This window comes from Geospiza fortis, unplaced genomic scaffold (genome assembly GCF_000277835.1).
Source record: "Geospiza fortis unplaced genomic scaffold, GeoFor_1.0 scaffold424, whole genome shotgun sequence".
Lineage (NCBI taxonomy): Eukaryota > Metazoa > Chordata > Aves > Passeriformes > Thraupidae > Geospiza > Geospiza fortis.
The window spans coordinates 2,599,872-2,620,220 of record NW_005054354.1 but is presented as its reverse complement, the minus strand read 5'-3'; the positions used below and the strand labels follow the sequence as shown (position 1 = coordinate 2,620,220).

At 36.3% G+C, this 20,349-nt stretch overlaps 1 protein-coding gene across 1 annotated transcript in view; it reads right to left on the bottom strand.

Annotated features, from left to right (window-relative positions):
* The window catches only part of SRPK2 (SRSF protein kinase 2), an 85,581-nt gene that overhangs the window by 20,469 nt on the left and 44,763 nt on the right, over positions 1-20,349 (bottom strand). The window contains 9 exon segments of the mRNA XM_031059048.1: positions 2,356-2,844; positions 3,769-4,015; positions 5,448-5,473; positions 7,576-7,741; positions 8,110-8,216; positions 13,311-13,398; positions 13,647-13,734; positions 14,286-14,394; positions 20,246-20,349. The exon segment at positions 20,246-20,349 is cut by the window's right edge and continues 26 nt beyond it. Coding sequence (XP_030914908.1) covers positions 2,356-2,844; positions 3,769-4,015; positions 5,448-5,473; positions 7,576-7,741; positions 8,110-8,216; positions 13,311-13,398; positions 13,647-13,734; positions 14,286-14,394; positions 20,246-20,349 — 1,424 coding nt within the window.

The following is a 20,349-nucleotide window of genomic DNA, read 5'->3' as shown; positions in this document are numbered from 1 at the left end:
ATAAAGTCAAATGAAGAGGGGAAAAAAGCCCCATGACTAGGACATCTCAATATGGCATTATGCAACAGCTTTCTTCAATCTCTTCCTAAGAGAGGGACCTGAGCTGGCAATAGGGAAGTGCCTACACTTTTGTGTTTTTCTAAAAACTTATGATGCTTAAATCCTGTCTCTTCTTGCATTCTGTATTTGACAAACACAGATCATTTACAACTGAAAGTGAAGTCAGAGTAAGTGTATTTTCTAGAAAGTAGTCACAAAAAAGCATCCAAATAAGCTTAACCTTTGCACAAAATTAGTGAACACTTCTGTGCCCTAGTTCCATAAAAACTAAGAAATATCACCTTAATTCTCACAATCTCTGCATGACAATGTACTTAGCAAACATTCAAACACTGGAAAGAAGAGGAGGAGAGTCGTGAGGAAATTACAGATCTATCTTCAGGGCACTTGGTCACGCAGTGAAAACTTGAGAAAAACAAAAACTGCTCATCCACCTAACACAAACTGGTTTGTGCACCAAATAAAGCGAGAACCCCAAAAAAATTAAGATAAGACCATGTCACTTAACAATGTATAACAATGCCTAGAGAAAGAGGAACAAATAAAAGTCTACTTCAGTACAAAAAAAGGAGAATAAAGAAATAAAGATACGATGAAAAAATATCTTCAGTACAAAAAGAGGAGAATAAAGATACGATGAAAAAATACGTAGCACCATTTAAAAATATTAAATAGCCTCTAACTCCTGTATGCTTTTTTCTAAATACCTTCATCTGTTTTATTACTCTTACACTCAATGTTATTATTGATGCCATTAATATCTGTAACATTCAGCTTTTCCCCTTTCTTCAAAAAAGTCAACTATCACTGAATTTACTGTCTGTCTCCTTTCTTTGCAAGAAAGGTGTGTGAACTGATGGGATAACATCAAGGAGGAACAAAGCAGGCTTTTTCTCCAGCTATGGAGGTTAAGCTGTTTCCATGAGGACAAAAGCAGCTTTAATTTCTGAAGACATGAGGATTTTACACACCACCCCAAGAAAACAGCAGTGGAGTCTTCCTGCCTATATGCAGCTGGCAGAAAAAAAGAAAACTGCCAGGCATTTTAGGAACCTCCTCTGTATTGTTTCAGGGACTTGAGAGTGTAAGGAGGTGGCCTAAAGCCTTATTTGCCTGCATCTTCCAGAAATGCAGTTCTACTGAGCTGTATTTTATTTCACATTTCTTACCTTATGTGTCAGACCCTGTAACAACCTGTGGGAACTGCTCTTCTAAAGTCTTAAACCAAGAAATACACTTGACTGCATTTTTCAATGCAGTTCTAATTCATCTGTGACAATGTTAATGGCAGGCGTGGTGATCTTCTCCCTAAGCTCCCATTTTCTTCTATCTGCTCACAGATTTAGACTCCCAGTATTTTCTTTATTAAAGCTGAAACTCATATATTTATTATTTAACCACAGGCACTATAAATAAGACCTATGTGTAATATCCTGAAGCTATTTAATTCAATGGCAAAAATCCAGCTCTTTGCAATGACACCAAGATTTCACCTTCCATGTCTTCAAATGGATTTACAGGCAAAAGTTCTGGACTTATGGCCAGAATTTAAATGTCCAAACCCATGCTGAATATAGAAACACCATAATGAGTTGAGCATGGGTTGGCAACATGCCCTGCTGAGTATTAATAAAAGGTTAAAACAGGAACTGTTTGACACAGAAAGAACAATTAATGAATGAAAACACAGCATAATACAGAATTTTTCAATATGACTGAGAAAAGATGTGACAAGAAGTAACAGATAGAAGCTGCAGCCAGACATGCTCAAACTTGCTACAATTCTTCTAAAACAATTCAGAGTACCAAGCAGTTGGACATACTTCAATCACACTAGATTCTAATTTCATTCGTCCATTTAATAACAGGTATTTTTCTTTTTGAAAAATACATTTTAAGCCAACAGTAAAGGTTACTGGGCTTAAAAGATGGTGTATCAGTGACTTGTTATCAAAGGACATCAGGTGACATGATCTCATGCTTATTGTGTACCTTTAAACTACAGGAATTACGTTTATTTGCAACTACAGATTTCCTTTTCTCTTTCACATGTAGACTGACTTGTCAATGCAAATGTTTATTCTACAATAATTTATCTATCTAATACCCCTTAAAACCAAGTTCTAAAGTGGAAATAACCCATAAATCACAGTTCCGCAAGAAAAAACATCAAATTCACTTAAACAATCTTTTCTTAACCTAACCACTGCCTTTGCATTCCATTTACCTGCCTCTTTTATTTAATAAAATACACATCCATGCTACTAGACAAAAGCCATTAAGAGGAACACTTACTTTTTGGCAAATCCCCAGTGCTGGAAGCTGAAACCGTTCTGCTCCTGTCATGAGATGGGCTGCTCTCCTCCCTTTCAGTTACAGTTGATCCTTCAGACACAGCAGAACCACAGGCTACAGACTCCAGAGCCCCAGAGAACACCGACGCTGAAAATTCCGAGAACTGGGACTCTGGAATTTTATGACGTCCATTTGGCAATTCACCATTAAACTGTTCATAGGAGCTGCTATAAGAGTAATCACTTTTTGCATTTGGATCATCAAGATTATACTCCTCTGGATTTGGACATTCTTCCTCTTCTTCTTCCTCATCTTCAATCTGTTGTTCCAATAGGAATGGGCCGTTCACAATATGGCCATTTGTTTTGGGGGATTCTATCCACTTAGCGTCTGTAGAGTCAGTGTTGACAAGTTCCTGCTCAACATCATCATCTTTTTCAGTGTTCTCCTTCTCTGTGTCTTCTTTTTCATCCTGATCTTCTGCTTCACCTGAAAAATTTTGGCAAGCAACACATTACATCACACATCAATAAACCAGACTAAAATTAGGCATTCATCATTTTTAATTCTTCAGTAACCACCTGACTCCTGACATATCACACAAGGAAACACTGAATATCACTGAAATATGCAAACCTTAAAATCTAAATTAAAGGCAAAAGGATGGACTAGTAAGACCGTTGGAAAAAATAAAAAATGGGAAGGGGTTCAGGAGGAAACAATCCAGAAGAGAATAATGTTACGAAGGGAAGATGAATGAGGCCTTGAATGCAAGCTTTTTAAAAACTAGAATTCAATCTATGTCAATGGAGTCATCACAGAAGCAGGAAAATTCTCAGTAAGAGCAGACCTAAAACAAACCAAACTGAACTCCAGTCTCAGTAGTTACATCTTTATCAGAACTGAAAAGCTGACAAGAAAATCAGGGAAGCCAGAATGGATCTGGACCATAGCGATTATTTTAACAAGGAATTTTACACAAGACATATCAAAAATTTTAGTGAAGAAGTTGCAATCTCTGTTACCTGACAGACCAATACAACAAACACTGTAAGAAGAAAAAGGGGAAGCAATGATGACTCCAACTACAACAATAATATCATAGAAAAATGCATCTTATTGTTCTTCTATTTCACCAGGATACTCAGTTATTCCACTTAATGCGGCATGGTGACTGTTCTGTGCTTTTTTGAATTGTTTATAGCTATACACTCCTATTGATGGCTTTCTTCACTTCTGCAGCAAGTTTGATTTTTCTTTACCTTTTTAGGTTTTGTAATTACAATTTCACCTACAGGAGAAAAGTAACTTAATGATTGGAGATTTTTTTCACTGCACCAGATACAACACTGCATAATTACTTTCTGCTCTGAAACAGTAAACTAAGGGGCAATAAAAACATATAATACTAACCATCATCATTTCCAGGTTCCTCATCTACTACCTCTTCTATATCAGCTGTTTTTAGTTTCACCTCTGGGTGGTACTCATCTTCTTGTTCATTTGATGGTACAGCTGAGGTTACATTTTCTTCTATTTTTTTCCTTTCAGCTTCCCGCTCTAGTTCTTCTATTTCCTGCAGGCGTTTTTCTAGCAGCTCAGCTTGCCTCTTCTGCTTTTTCTTCAGTTTTTTCTTTTTGTTTTTGGATATTTTTCCAACCTGAAATATTAATACCAAAGAAAGAAAAAGTAATTATTTATTTTCAAGGCATCTCACAACAAACTAATTTACAGTCTGATTACCTATTTTTTGAAAATACTAGATGGCAACTAATTTAGTAATTATATTACTTTTTCCAGTTTACTTCAAATCAAGAATGATACAGGATTATATGAGGCAAAAATCCACCAAAATTTTACACAGTTAATCATGTTTTTGACATGGTCATTATTAGATATAACAGCAAAATACATCTATACATCTAAGATGCCATAATAAAATTTCTCTGATCCTATAACCTTGATAAACACAATAATCTTAAACTTCAATCCAGATTAACAAATGATACCATATGTGGAAAATAATCATATTCGTTGTTTACATATAAATTCAATGCCTTATTTCTCCCTCTGTATAATGCACGTAATAACCAGTAAAAGTATTCTGAGCAAAAAGACACAAGAAAACTAAAGAGACTGAAAACAGTGAATTTTAAATAAAACCTGGTTTTTTCTGCTATTTTCTTGTGAAAGGAAAGCATTTTTTTTACTCCCTTCTGGCCCAAAACATATGAATTACAAAACAGCAGATGGTCATTATGAAGTTTCTCATTTTATATAACATAAGGATTGAAAAACTCAGGTACAACAACAAGGAAATGAAAAATGAACACATTTTAACGGAACCGTGGCTTCTGTTTCTACTATCTGATAAATGAGATCTATCAATTTTTCATTCATTATTTAAATATCACAGTAAGAAATCCTCATATAATCAAAAAATAAAGTACAAGGAACAGAGAAAAACACTTCCTCAAAGGTTTATCTGTTAATCCCGTTACCTTCATAAAAAGCCATGGGACTGCCTAAACAAGACATTAAATTTCACAACCCTAATAATTTTCATCCATGTTGTATACTCACTGAAATTATACATGTCCTGTAAACACAGACAGCAGCTTTGACCACAGATATTTCTGAACAGCAGTATTACCATTGGTTATTTCCTATATGCATATGGCAAAGAGATCTTTCAAACCTCATGAAATTGCCTCAACTTTCAGGTCTTGATGATTAAGGCCTTTATGCCCTTAAGATATCTGCAATGCACAATATTTAGAGCATTCTCCCATTTTTGTCAGGATTTGGACAAATGGGTTATTCCTCAAGAGAAGAAAGCAGCAATGCTTAACTTAGTTTGACATAGCTATAGAACTGTATGTCTGTGAGAATTTCCATCACAGAAATACTATGCTTAAAACTGGTAAGGCCACAGACATGAAAAGAAAAATGTTCTTTGAAAGATGAAAGCTTTATTCCAAGGAAGCTCTTAAAAAGGGTTGAGGCTACTAACAGTCTAATACATATTAATAGCCAGAGAAACACAGAAAATAAAATAAGGCAGTTAAATTGTATTATATAACAATACTTACAGGCTTTTGTTGTGGAGCTGTACTCACTAAAAAGACAAAAAACAAATTGTAAATAAAATAAAGGTTTTCTTTTTCAAAAACAACTCTATAAAAGCAAAACCAAGTAGAAATAATTTTAAAATATCTTTAACTAAATAAGGCAGTGTTAAGTTTACTTTGTTAGCCAGATTTTTTACCCTTTACAACTTCATGCTATCTGAAATCATCTGATGTCTCCATTAGAGCATCTGGGACTGGAAGGAGCTAGCAGCTATCTGTGTTCACTGTGCTGTGCTTGGCAGAGAGCTCACAAAATTTAAAAATAAAAAATAAAAAATAAAAAAAAGCCTGAACCATTAAGAGTGGATAGAAAGCACTGAATGACTGCAGAGCTATCACAGGTTAAATGTATGTCATCAGCTGGCAGAGCAGGTATAGACTGGTTTAAACAGTTCAGGGGATATTAGCAAAGATACAAATACTGTGTTGTACCCAACAGAAAAGCCAAATACTCATGTGTTTTACTCTGCAACGAGGCAGTTTGATTGCTAGGGCTGGAGGCATGAAGAAGTGCCTAAGGCAAAAACCACAGCATATCACAGAAAAAGCAGATCCAGCATGGGCCTCTTCGAGCAGCTCTGAGCAGGATCCCATCAGTGACTGGAATCCCATCAGTGGCTGGCTCTGATGGATTGCAGTGCTGACTGTCACACTCACAGAGCACCACAAGCCACATTAAACCTTCTCCTGTGATCAAAACCAACAGAAATATCCAAATATGGGAGACAGAAGCAAAGTGAAGCAAGAGGAACTGAATGGGGGAGAACTTCTCACAAATTTCTTCAGACACACAGGCCTGTGGCAATTAAGGAATGCCAAATAAAATACAGAGTTGTTTTATAGGTTCAGATACTGCTGCTAAGCTCAGGGGAAAACCTGCTTGAATACCCCTGAAAGGGCAAGGGTTTCAAAAAGATTCCTAAACCTGAGCACTATCATTGTTATAAAAAAGGGAAATTATACACAACCTATTCTTGCAATGCTGTAAAGAAAACACATGCTCAGCTCCTATGTGCAAAGCCATATATTGAATTACAATTTGCTAAGAACCAAGTATGATAAGAATGCCATTCCTTAAAATAATACTTATTTTAATGTCAGGAAGCAATATAGGGGCTGCATGAATAAAATCAAGTTATTTCCCACACAAATAACAAAATCTTTAGCTATGTGATTATATATTATGTAAATTCAATATAATGCATTCACCATTTATATGACTTTTCATCTAAAAATATATAATGCTAATCCAGTGAATTGGATCCTGATCACTGTATTTGCTCCCAATATAGAAAGCATTTTTAGCATACTTCATAGATTTTAATCTGTGATATATTTTCTGACAATATTACAAAGGGAATTACTTTCCCACTGCCTATAGCTGATGTGCTCAATTGGCAAATTAGTAGCAACCACAGTACTAAAAATATATAGTACATAGTAGTAAAAAGAAAATCACTAGAAAAGCCACACTTCCTCCTTGTTTTTGCTTATTGCTGCGAACTTCTTTACCTTGGCTTCTCCTAGTTAAACATAAGGTACAGTTCCTATCTAAACTCTTGGCAAGCTTAACATAAAACATTTCATACCCCTAGGAAAATGGGCTTATCACAAGCTCAGTTAGGTACTCAGTTCCATTTTTATGGGTGAAAAACTATGAATGTAAAACTTTGCATTGATTCTTAAAAGTAAGTTACAACAGACAAAAAGGCAGATGATTTCACAAGGATGGTGGTTAACTTGTAACAGAACTAGACAAAATTTAGGTAAGATTAGGAACTGTTATCAGTATCAGAGATGTAAGCTTCCAATGTGACTAAAGCCCAGGCATTAAAGCTTGTGGGATGAGAGGGGAGCAAGTTTACACCAATAAATCTTTTTCTGTCTCTGGGGACCCTGAAAACTTGAACATGCAAAACCAGTATGAAATCATTACTCTGACAGTTTCCAGAGCAGGGATAAGAATTAAACAGACATGCATTTTTCACATGCAATTATTTAAAATGTGAATTCTCACTGGACAAAATACTGCCAGCAATACTATATTGATGGCAGTTTCCCACATTGTATTTTAACATGCTGTTCATACCTGCTGAGCCAGAGGGGGGAGGAGCCCCAGCCTTCTGCCACTCGGTGGCCTCAGCAGCCATCCTGCGCACGTAGGCATCGTCCACACACATCAGGATGTTCTCGGGCTTTATATCCGTGTGAATGATCTTGCATTTGCTGTGCAGGTAATCCAGACCCTGAAGTACCTAATCACAGAGGGATTTCAAAAAAATCTGCTTGAAACTGCAACTAAATTTATTAAGAAACTCAACCTTCAGCTGCATTTTAAACTAAGTCTGATTTTATCCCAATGCTCAAAAGTACCAAGAAATAGGAAAAAATACATTACCAAGTAGTAGCATAAACACATAATGTTCCACTTCAGCATGGAATTACAGAAGTTTATGAAGCAAAATTTTTTGATGCCCAGTAATACCAGTGCAATCTCACCCCACTGAGATTAAAATAAAATTATCTTAGACAGTAGTAAGAGTTCAGCTTAAATACTGTAATTCAAACCTTCAAACTGCTAACAATTATGGAAAAACCTGATTAGAATATGAACAAAACTTACCTGTCGAATTATGCTTTTAACACAACGGATGGGAAGGCCTTGATAATTGGACTTGATTATCCATTTTAGAAGATGATGCCCAAGTACTTCAAAGACCATGCAGACATCTGTAATTTAATTAAGGATAACTTCCAAATAAACTTGTTCATGAGATCAACACAATTGTTTGCTTGTGTTTTGGCTAAAGAAGTAGTCATCCCCTTTAGAGGAAATATGATTCCCCCTAAAATGAGCATGGTAAATGCTTTGGTACTTTGTTTCAATTATATATAAACCCATACAGAACCAGTGTCCAACTGCAGAGTGAATTAAAATAAAACATTTTAATTACACAAATCTTGTCCATTACTTCACCATGTTAACAACAGCATTAGGTGAATAATTAAGAAAGTAATTGTAAAAAGTAACTAACTAATTTTTCTTTTCTTTGACACAGCTGAAAGTACTGATTTGGCCTATGATCTCTATTTTTTAATAAGTTTTAAATTATATTAATAGAAGGTTTTAATAACAAAAGTGTGCAGCAACCATGCTTTAGAAAATGAACCACAATAACCATTTTTTATTAAGCTGAATAGTCACTTGACAACATAGTATGAGAATGGATCTCTTAAAGCCTACAGTTTTAACTGCAGAGAATAATGGCAATCACCAAAGAACTCTCAAACAAAGAAATGCAGAACTCGGAAACAACATGCAAAAAACACAATGCCAAAATATTTAATTAGACACTGCGTTTACTACTGCCTCCTGACAGAGGCAAACAGTCAATTATCAGGGGAGATTATTAGGAAAAAACATGATGTAGGAACTTCCTGTGATTTCTGCTTCAAGGGTTTTCTAAGTTAAAGAGATTCTACACCCACATGCCTGGGTAGGTTATCTTTCTATTGAGAAAATCTTCAAATACTGAAGCTAATTTAAAGTTTTACCATCCACAACATTCTGACAAGTTATACAATTAGACTATATCCAATTAATCCTCAAACATGAGCTGAGAATGACCTTAATGTACCTGGAAATCAGAAAACATGTTAAAATCTTAACTACATGACACTATAATCTTGTGATGAAGAACATAATGCAAATAACCAAAAATTAATTACTGCAGGAAAATCTTGATGAATTAGACTAGGTCAGAGACCATTCATATAGATGAACACTTCTACACTGTTAGAAATCTTACCTAACTTCTCTAAGTTTTGTTAACTAGAGTCTTGGCAATGATCTTAAGAGTCACTGTCTTGTGTTAGAATGAGACTTACCTTGCCTGTCAGTTTGTCACACACATTCTTCTCAAGTACCTACCTATATACATAAGGTAACTCAAGTCTTAACATCTGCATCCTCTATATTGCAGTTACACCAACAGTAAAAGGTCTCAAGACTGGTCAAAGCACAGTGTGAAGAACTGTGTAACACAACTGTTAATCTCATTTCACATTCCTGAATTCCTGTATTAGAGGAGACACTGAATAGTCATTTCCCACTCACACCAACTGGATGTGCTCAGAACTCCATCCCATTCAGGAGAGGAAACAGCCTTGGTTACTTTACCCCACAACGAACATAAGCCACTAGTAGAGCACACAGCCATCATAGAGGATGAGCAGAGAGCATGAGCTCTGCAGGGCTTATTAACTGAGCCCACACAGTCAAGTTGCAAAGCTACAGCAGCAGAGATTGCAAAAAGGACACTGCTACATTCAGAAATGAAATATAGGACACCGCCCACAGTCCTTCAGACCATGCTGCTGCACTCTCCAATGCACATTCCTGACATTCCTTGCACTTACAGGAATGTTAAGCATTGCCAGTAACCAGAAGAGAAAGGGATGTAGGGAAGTAAACAGCTGAGAGGCAAGGGAGAGCACCAAGAAGGAAGATGTAAGAGGAATGGCAGAGGCTGGCAGAAAGTGGGAAGGTCATCAGAAAGTGATGTCTACCTGAAAAAAAGAAATCACAACATTCTGCAGGGAGGACTTGGACAAACTCAAGGGACACTCCATCCTGGAGAGACAACTGGAATGGAGAGAAGATACAGAGCAGGCTCAGTGTTGGGAGTAGGTATGCAGAAATGTGCCTGCTGTCTAATATACTGTCCTGATCTGAAAAACATTAACCTTAAGCCAGACTTATCCAGAACAAGGAGTTTGGGAAAAGGTCTGCATTAACTACTAGGAAAGCAGCCCTGCAAGTCCCAGGATCCTCCTACAGCACCAATAACCTGACTGGTGAGAAGGTCCGAAAACTCCTGCAGCAAATAAACCCCTGAAGCCCACCTAGGAGACATGCTTCTTGTGAAATTCTCTTCAAAGCAGCACAGGGGATGTCTCACAGGAGGAAACTAAGCACAGCAGCAAAAGTGAGAGTAAATCCAACATTAATCAGCTGACGGGGTTAGCTGTGACAAGTACTGGGAGCTGTTCTTTCTTGACTCAAATCCTATCTGTAACTATCTATCAATCTACAAATACACATTACTCAAGCATTTAGAAATATGACAAAGGATAAAGGCTAGTTAAGCTCTAGTACCAGCACAGAAGACTTTAGGACACATCTCAGTTGCTTCTGGACTGGCGACATTTAGACACTATGACATTTAATTAATAATCTATATTCTTTGAAGATACATTTATTACAATAATTCATATAATCAGACATAATGTCTGATTGTGTGGAAATGTTTCCTTCTTTTATTTTTTAACACTTGTTCCATTTTATGATTATCTGAATCTTTCATTAAAAAAAATGCTACACTGAAATGAACATTTATTGCAGGTCTAATAAATGTCCACTGCAAACAAACATAATAATTTACACTTATTGAAAATACCAAAGTGCCCAAGATCATGAATTCTGTTACTTCATGAAAAAGTCATAATTGCAATCTTTGCAAAATAAACAAGCAGGTAAAAAATTAGCAGCCTAGTGCAGCATAACACATTATTAAAATTCCTCTGTATGTAAGCACTGACTCCAGCTCCTAGGAGGGAGACAACAGTTTGCAGTCACACAGTGCAGGCCAGTGGCTCTGCACAATCCCGGCTCTGTTCTACATGGTCCTTGACAATTTTCCCTGCTTGGAAGCTCCATGACATTTTGTGGTATTAGCCATCCAAAGGATTCACCCACCTCTCTTCTGTCTTGTTTTAGCTTTTAAATGCATTCCATAACCAATAATCAAGCCTCTATGAAACATATGTTGTTTTGTTTTATAGTCAAGCAACAGATATTTAGTGACTTGCCCAAAGGAAGCTGGAAACAGCAGAGCATGGAAAAAGATCTCAAATTACTCTATTTCTCTCAACCTGTGCAACTCAGTGACACTAATGTAGCACTAATATGGCATTTGAAAAACTAAACAGCACCAAAACATTAAAATCAATTACCTGCTCCATCCTAAGAGAACCAACACCAAGGATTATTTTCCCTAGAACTTAAAAAGCAGCTGATGAAATAATGCAACCAACCACTGCTCAAATAACTCAGGATGCACAAGCTGTTCTCAGGAAAACTCAATGCATAAGATACTCAGCATCATATTTTTGCTGGCAGTCAAGACTTTGACAGACTTCCAGATGCAATTTAAATTTGAGTCCAGTATACTGGTACTTTTATGGAAAATGTACTTTTAAGTAAGGCAGGAACATCTGCCTTCTACATAAAAATTTCTGTACCGCCAGTTTTCAACGTGAAGGCAAAACTGAAATAGAATAAATCAACATCAGCTGTCCAGTTTTCATCTGCCAATACAAAGCTACCTGACCCCTTACTTTTCACTGGCACATGGTCTCTTTTGGCCTTCTTGGTGCAAGTGCGATATTGCAGTAAGATGTAAGTTTGGATATGATTTCAAAGTATGACCAATAACAAAATTTACTCTTCACACCTAGAAACAGCCCTCACCTTTAATACAGTGGTATACATGTGAATCTTATCAAGAATTTAAGAACATTATCGGGAAATTGCTCCAATAAAGAGGTAAGCGTTACTTCTACGTATCGCTAAAAATGCATTATTGTACTCCTTATTTCGTATTAGTGTTTACAATAAAATAGTAAATCAAAATTCTTGGTTTCTAAAAATAAGTATTCTTCAACTGTACTACAGTCAGATGAAAACAAATAAAAATGAGCAAAGGTAAATGAGATTAGACACCAGTCTGTAAGTGAGAACACTTGACCCCACACTCTCATTCTCACCACATACCCAAAGGCTCCATAACTAATGCCAAGAGACAGATCAATGGGATGAAAGCTGCTTGCACCCTTCTGTCTGGAAGGATGCTTTCTAGTGAGCATTCAGATTTATTGACAGTCACCTTCTACATTCCTCTCCTAGAAGATAGGAGTTGGTGAAAGGTATCTTAATCTGATCTGCTGAAGGCACATCACCAAAATCAATGTATAATCAGGCTCTCCAGAGCAGGAACTCTCTCTCTGGCAATGTGACCCATGAACAATGAGGTCTGCTATTGGGCTCCAAACACAACATGCACACACAGAAGTCCAGCTGTAACAGTATATAAAAGCACAGTAACATAATAAGCTACTAAAATATCTAATATAATTAGCAAGGAGAACTCAGTTTAGCTCGACTTTAAAATCAAATTTATTCACAGACCCAAAATTTACACTGAGAATTAGTCAGCTGTATTTTTCTTTATCTCTCTCTTTTTCCAGCACCCCAGTTTTGTTTTTTTTAAGAAAGCCTTCAAAGACAAAGCTTTACAACCCTTGCCAAAAACAAGGTTAACACCTGGCCAAAAGATGATTACATGAACAAGAGAAGCATCTCCATGACATCACACTTCTCACAAGAAAACAGAAACAAGCTTTTCCATGACACTGACAATTTCTCTTTACCAGTCTAGAACAAAAAAAAATTTCTTGTAAGCTTCAGTTATTACAAATGTTTTCAGTAGACTCCATTTTTTAAGTAATCAATCTCTAGTTCTACCAGACCATGAAAGGATACATAAGACTTCTTTTTTAATTTTGTATTGTGTTTAGAAAAGCTAAGCTACTTTCATTCCATAGAGTGCCTTACACACTGCACTTCTCTTGGCATCTAGAAACATTTTGGTGTTTCTACTTTGTATATTTAAAGTAAGATTAACTACAGAAAGTCCAGAACTAAATGCTTACTTATTTCAGTAGAATATCTTTAATGAGAATGCCATGTTCTCAAAAGGATACGAATTCCATTCATTCCAGAAATTTTGAAGTCATCAATGAGCTGTACAACCATATCCTTGTTGGGATCATTAGGGTCACTTTCACGAACCTAAACCAAGAATGCAAACACTTGAAATTTTAGGAAAAAAATCACTTTAGAATACCAATTAGTTAGATTTCCACACAAACTTAAGTATTTTGGAGCCTCAGAAAACATATTAACTCATAATAAGCCAGATGTTTAGAGGACAATATGTAAAAAAACCAAGAGTCCAAAATCAATTCTCTGTGGTTTTTTTAACCCACTATTACTGTTATTATTGTTATTGAACACTGTATTGCAATAGTGATACTTACACATTTGAGTAACTTTATTTCATCCAAGGCTGTCTCCGTATAATGCTGGGCACTTTTTACAACTTTCATTGCAACAAACCGTTTTCCCCTTGAAAAGAAGAGAAACATTTTCAACATGTACACTGAGCTAAAACAAACATACTTTAAAGGTTGGGAAATTTTAAATAGAATATTTCATAGTCTAATGCATTTGTACAGAAAATGCTGAAATTACACTAAACAACAACTTTTAACAACACTGTGTTAACAGTGTAATTATTGATATTTTAGTCTCCTTGATGTTAATGTCTCTAAAAGAGGAATATGCTTACACATTTTATCATTTAATGAAGGTAATTACATTTTTTTCATTAAAGATACGAAAGAAATAAAAATATAAGCTTATTCTTGCACGCTCAAGACAACATGCAAATTCAATAAGCAAAGCTAATTTGTCAAAGAAAATAGAATTACATTTATTTCTGAGAGTTTTAATAAACTACACTGTTAATCAAGAGCAAAATAAGACTGTAGGCATCTTTCTGCACAAAAAGAGAGTAAACATTTACATAACTTTATCATGCACATAAAACAGAAGTGACTGCAAACAAAATAATGTATTAAGAAAAAAGCTTATGAAAAAAAAAATAGTTTTCTTACTGCATATCCCAGCATAGCCAGACTGTAGAGAAGTGTCCCCATCCTAACTTTCTAATAACATGATACCGGCCATTGAAAAGATCACCAATTTTCACTGGATGATAGCCTCCTTTCATGAAAAAACAAGTAGAAAAAAGAATATTTAGAAAATAAACAAGAACTCCCAGGTTTTCAAGCAATTTCCTTGTAGTATAAATTTTCCACTTCAAATTGTCCTGTACTATAAATAGGAAATATAAAGAAAACTCTAATGGTAAAAATTCTGCCTTGCTTGGCCTGGAGGGAAAAAACTCATGTCCTGTAACTACTGTAGAGTTTATTCACCCTTCTCTCTTATGGCTTTTATTTATGGTAATATAACCATCTGTTCTCTATTTCCTCAGGCTTATCTTTCACTTCACAGACAGTAAAGATCTACATTATTTCTTTATCATATTTGAAGCCTCTCCAGTCAACATATTTTGGATGATTGCAGAATCTCAACAGAGATTGTTTTAATTCCCATTTGCTTTCGAGTAATAAAAGCAGCAATAAAATACTTCCTGAGAAAACGTTAAGAACAATGCAAACTTCACTGATGCTCTTCTACTTGGCTCCTGATCCACAGCAGCAATGCATTTCTCTGACATCTGAGGGTTTTACAGTGAAGAGGAAGAAGAGAGAGCAGGCAGCTCTGGGCTGTGTCTGAACTGCTTTTCCATTACTGAAGTCTGCAGTCCAAATTTAAACCACCACACAGGTTCTCCACAGCCCCATTAGGCAGAAAGGCCAACAGGACAGAGCAAGCTGTAGCTCAGGTTTCTAGGAGATGTAATGAAGCCTTTTATTTCCTTTGTATTTTGGGAGACATTCTTACTCTTAGTTAAACACAGGGAAGACAACACACAAGATTTTTATTCAGACTTTAACACACCCACAATAACAACCATAATTTTGCCTAAATTGCAAACAAATAATAAAGCTGCACCATGCAACCCTCCAGGACATCAGCAGCAGACTCAGAGCAGCTTTCAAGGAACCGGTTCTTTGTCTCTTTCTGGTCCTTCACAATGTCATGCCCCACTGTCCTTTGGCAGGATCCTACGTTACTGACTAATCCATTTAGAATCAGGAAAACCTCCAACTACTTTCTCGAAGTTTCTGGATCTGTTTTGAATCCCCTGAAACTCTTGTTAGAACTGGTTAAGACAACAATGTGAATTTATAACTTAATTCCTTGAATTTAAAACAGAGACTTCTCTCTTCTCTCCTTTTATCTCTGGGAACAGTGATGTCAAATCTGGATATATTTTTATTCTCTTTTTGCTAATAACATCTTCTGCCTTAACAGAAGTTCAACAGTTCTTTTATGAACTCTCCTATGCTGCCAGAGCAGAATAATAAATTTAACACAACTGTGCTACAGAATTATAACGATTACATACTCAGGAGAAGGATAAAGCTTAAATGGCATATTGTGTTAGATGCTGGTGTGTCTAACAAACTCTACAACACACACAACTTTGCTATATGTGTGCTGAGGTGTAACTGCAGGCTTAGCAAACAGCAGACACAGCTTCCCCCAAAAGCTGACCCTTCCCTTGGGGAACACCTCCCCAGCCCTCCCATCACTAGGAAGGAAATGCTCATGAAGTTGCCAGGACAACTCATCCAGCACAGCAGAATGATACTTTCATTCCCACTGCTGAGTTGTGCCACCCTCAGTAAGGATGCCCACACTGCCAAGCAGGAGCTCCTTATTTCCAAATCAAAACCCAGATCACTTTGGAACACACTTACTGGATTTACCCTCCAGTAGAGAAGGGGGGACCTGGACTTACTGAGAGTAAGGGTTGACTATTATACTGTCCATCTGCAAACAGAAACAGCACCAGCCACAGATGAAGCCTGAGTCTACTGCAGCTTCACTATTATAGAAATTTTGCTGAATAAACACAAATAAATTAATTGGTACTGATACAAAAATTAGAAACCAAACTAAATTTGATTTTGTCTATTTAAGCATCCTTCTAGTAACAGCTGATGGAAATACTTAACAATCTGGGTAAATACAATCATTATTTAAGACAGCTATTGACTGGTTTAAAACAAACAAACAAAAGTCTAATTACTTGGTGATTTTTTCCCACAAAATTCTATGCAGGATGATGAAGTCATAGATGCAAGAGCAAAGTTAAGAGAACATACAGGAATTCTACCTTTCCATTATTGAAAAGATATGTATTTGTGAAGTGAATCAAATCTGATGATCTGCAAAATTTATATGAGACTTCCACACAATACACCATCACAGATAAAAATACATACCTAGGAATAGTTTAGGCAAACAAGTACCTTTCAAGTCTGACTCTACAATAGCTTTTGGCATACTTGCGTTTCAAAGGGTCAAAAATAATCAAAAACTTGTGATGGTTCCTTCCCATCAGACACAGAAAAGGAAACAGCATAGAGAAGAAATCAGACGAAGACACCAAATTCAATGAACTGGGGCTTGATAAGTTATTTTAGTAAACTCTACGTGTTGGTAGCATAACAATACTATATATGTAAAAACCATGTTGTTTTGATCCCTACACCAGTGTCATAACTAATTATAACAATACACCAGCATATGTGACAGATGCCAACAGTGGGAGCATATATAGCATATGAGTATATATATTTCACAAGATACTTTCCACTGCCCTAAGTCACAGCAGGAGCAGTTTTGGAAATAATCTGTTTCCATTCCTGTACACATTACTCTCTGATTATTCATATCAGCAACATATGGATTTACAGGTTGTGGACAGTCAGGCAACAACCCACTTAAGTTATGTGTACATCAAAAACTGGTGTCATCCTATGATGAATGTAACCATTTAAGTTCTCCATGATACCAAAAGTATTTCTAAGTATTAGTAACAAGAAAGTATCTATGCAAAATTAACAAGGTGATAAAAACTATGTGCTTTTGGGAAAACAATACTGGCATTTGAAAATATGCAATGTATAATTGGCACTGCTGATAATTTACACAAAAAACCCCACCCTGTTGTACTGCAGCAGACACAGAAGAAAAAAGTGTCTCTCACAGCTAGCTAGCTACATGCATGCAAGAAGGAGGGTCAGAAAAATGAGGTCATTATTCCTGAATGTCTCCTGAATGTATTGGTAATTGTAGCTGGCTCGTTCTATGTTTGTATAGGGAATTATTCCCTTTGTGAACTGGATGAATGGGAGACATCTCCAGGGGGCAGAGAAGATGATCAGAGAAGCAAAAAATTCCAATTATATCCATGACACAACAGACTCTTGCAAAAAAAAAAAAAATCATTAAGTGTTTCAAGGCTTTTCAGAGAAGAAAAACTAGCTTTACAAAGTACTCCTCAAAAAATCTTGCAGCTGGACATTTGATATTTCCATTCCTCAAATAAATATTTGAAAAGCATTTCATGCAAATTCAGGAACACAAACAGAAGTAATGTCACAGACTTGAACAGGCCCTGGAGGAAGCCCCCAGGGAACGGAAGTCAGTCTGCTTTTCACAGATGGCTGCTAGTCAGTCTCTTTCACATCAGGTGCTAATACAAACTGATCCAATTTCCTCATTAAAAAACACTACTATGACTATTTACGAATCACCATGTAATGTGGTCAAAATGCAAGCCCAGCACACAGTAACATACCCTTAAAAATAAAAGTAGTAACAAAAATACTCAACAGGAAGTACAGCTAACAGGCCATATGCTGAATTCCTGAAAAAAATGATTATATATTCATCATCAAAATCCCCCTCCTATAAAATTTCAGACAGGGGTTGAGAAGAGATGAAGTATACTCTGGGCCTCAGTCAAAAACCCTGGAAGACTGCCATTTTGAAGACAAAATTAGGAATAAAAGAGACACTCCAGTAATAAATGCTAATTTCCAAATCTTTATCTTCCCCTTGCTACCCAAAACAGAAAAAGATACTCAAACTAATAACACATCTCTCAAAAAAATGGAACATGCATCTAAAAGCCATTTGGGAGTTCTTTACCAAATAACTTACTCATTCCCTATACAGAATATAAAATATATAAACAAATCCCAATTGGTCATGGAATTCAGATTCTTATGGAGACCCTCCCTTCAGTTCCATGCCAGCACACTGAAAGAAGGAAATGCACTGCTCAGTCTTACAGGAAATCAGGGTCAGAAAATAAGCAAATCCTCTACTGAAGCAACAAAAGCACTGCTCTCATAGAAACAAGCAATGATCATGACCTCCAAATGAACCAAACCTTGAACCATCCTTAATGTACTTTAAAAAATTCAAAGCCTCAGGATCAGACAAATTCAGAAGAACCCTTATGCATACAGAAGTTCCCTTTAATTTTTCAGGAAGCTTACAAGTATTCTTAGTGTAATGTAGTTTATTTCAGAAGTATACAGACCTGTATACTGACCTGCTCTAGTTAAACAGGTTAACTCACAAGCAGGCTCTCTACTTAGACTATTTTTTGTTTTGTGACCTAGCTTCTGCAGATGCTGACATTTTGCAAGGGATACTGGAAAACAGACAACAATGGACAGCCTGAAATTAAATGCAGCCCTTACTTCAGGAAAGAATAAAGTCAGAGCTTTGAAATGCTGAATCTGAAGGAAATACAGATGTTTATGAGTACACAGATGTTTAAACAAACCCTTAATCACTGATGGAACACGTTAAAGACACCAAGAGAGTTATCTTATGAAACATATGTGTTTTAACACAAATAATAAAAAAACCAAACCAAAATACTTGAGCATGGTTTAGCAACATGTTTTTCTCTTCCCTGCTGCAGACTTTAACATCTAGTTTGAGTTTACTGTTTGGCTTTCACTATTAGCATTTGTAAGCCACTTATACATTTGAAATATAATATATTAATAAAACTTCTTACACCAAAATGAAGTAGTCATTTTCCATTGTTAAATATGTAAATGCAAAACATTTTTCCAGGCTAGGAAGGGGAATCCTTGAAATAGCACATTTCCAGGCTTCCACAGAAACTTCTGATGAAGAAGACATTATCACATTTGACACAGGAAGTGGTTTTTGGTATGAGGAATACAGAATACCAGATACAGTCAGTGTGCACAGAGTGCTTTTTGACTATTCAAAAATACTGATCTGAAGAGATAAAATTCTGATATAAGTATTCTTGAAATCTACTACAATAGGTAATCCAGAGTTGACAGAACTGTTACTTATCATTTTTTATGTAAGTACAGTGTACATTCTACCCTAATGGCACCAGACCTGGAACTTTAGCAGTGACATTAAAATAAATTTAAGTACTGACACTGTTGTACCACAGTCATGCTTTTATGCATTTAACCATATTTAAAACCCGAATATAACCAATACAAAAGTTAAGGAAATTGAGTTAAAATGAAGATGTAGAGAGCCTCAGACAACGGTGAGAGCTGTGAAAGACACCATGTGGAAAAGAAGCATGTAACATCTTAGGCTAGTGCAAGTGAGAGAAGAAAGGAAAAATAAAGGATATGGTTTAAAAAACAAATTTACATAATGCTCTTAAAGGCACAAAAGCATTTTAGAACAATTTGGAGTGCAGAAGAGTTGTTTGTCTTGGTTTGGGTGGTTTTGTTTCTCTTACAACTCACATGAATCAAGGGAAGTTTATTCTCTATTCTCATAATTGGGACATCATGAAGAATACAGGGATGCCACACTTGTATATCTACTGAAAAATGTATAAACAAGCTATGGCTAAGCGAAAAAGTAATGCTGAAGACAATTATAAATTAGGAACAGCTCATCATTTCAGGTCCTGATGCATAATTGTTTCAGGACCTGAAATGAAGAGCTTTTCCTAATTCTTTTATAAGTAAATTCCATAATTGAAGATCATCTCTTTAAAAATCCCTCAAGAACCAGAACCAGACTGGCGTGGCAGTGCTCAGCCTCACCAGCAGTGAGCTGCACTCACCTTTACAGTAATCTGCGGGATCCTCCTGCTCCTCATCGTCGGAGCCCAGAATCTCCTCCTCGGGCTCGGGCGGGGCGGGCTCCGGCAGCGGCGGCGGCGGGGGC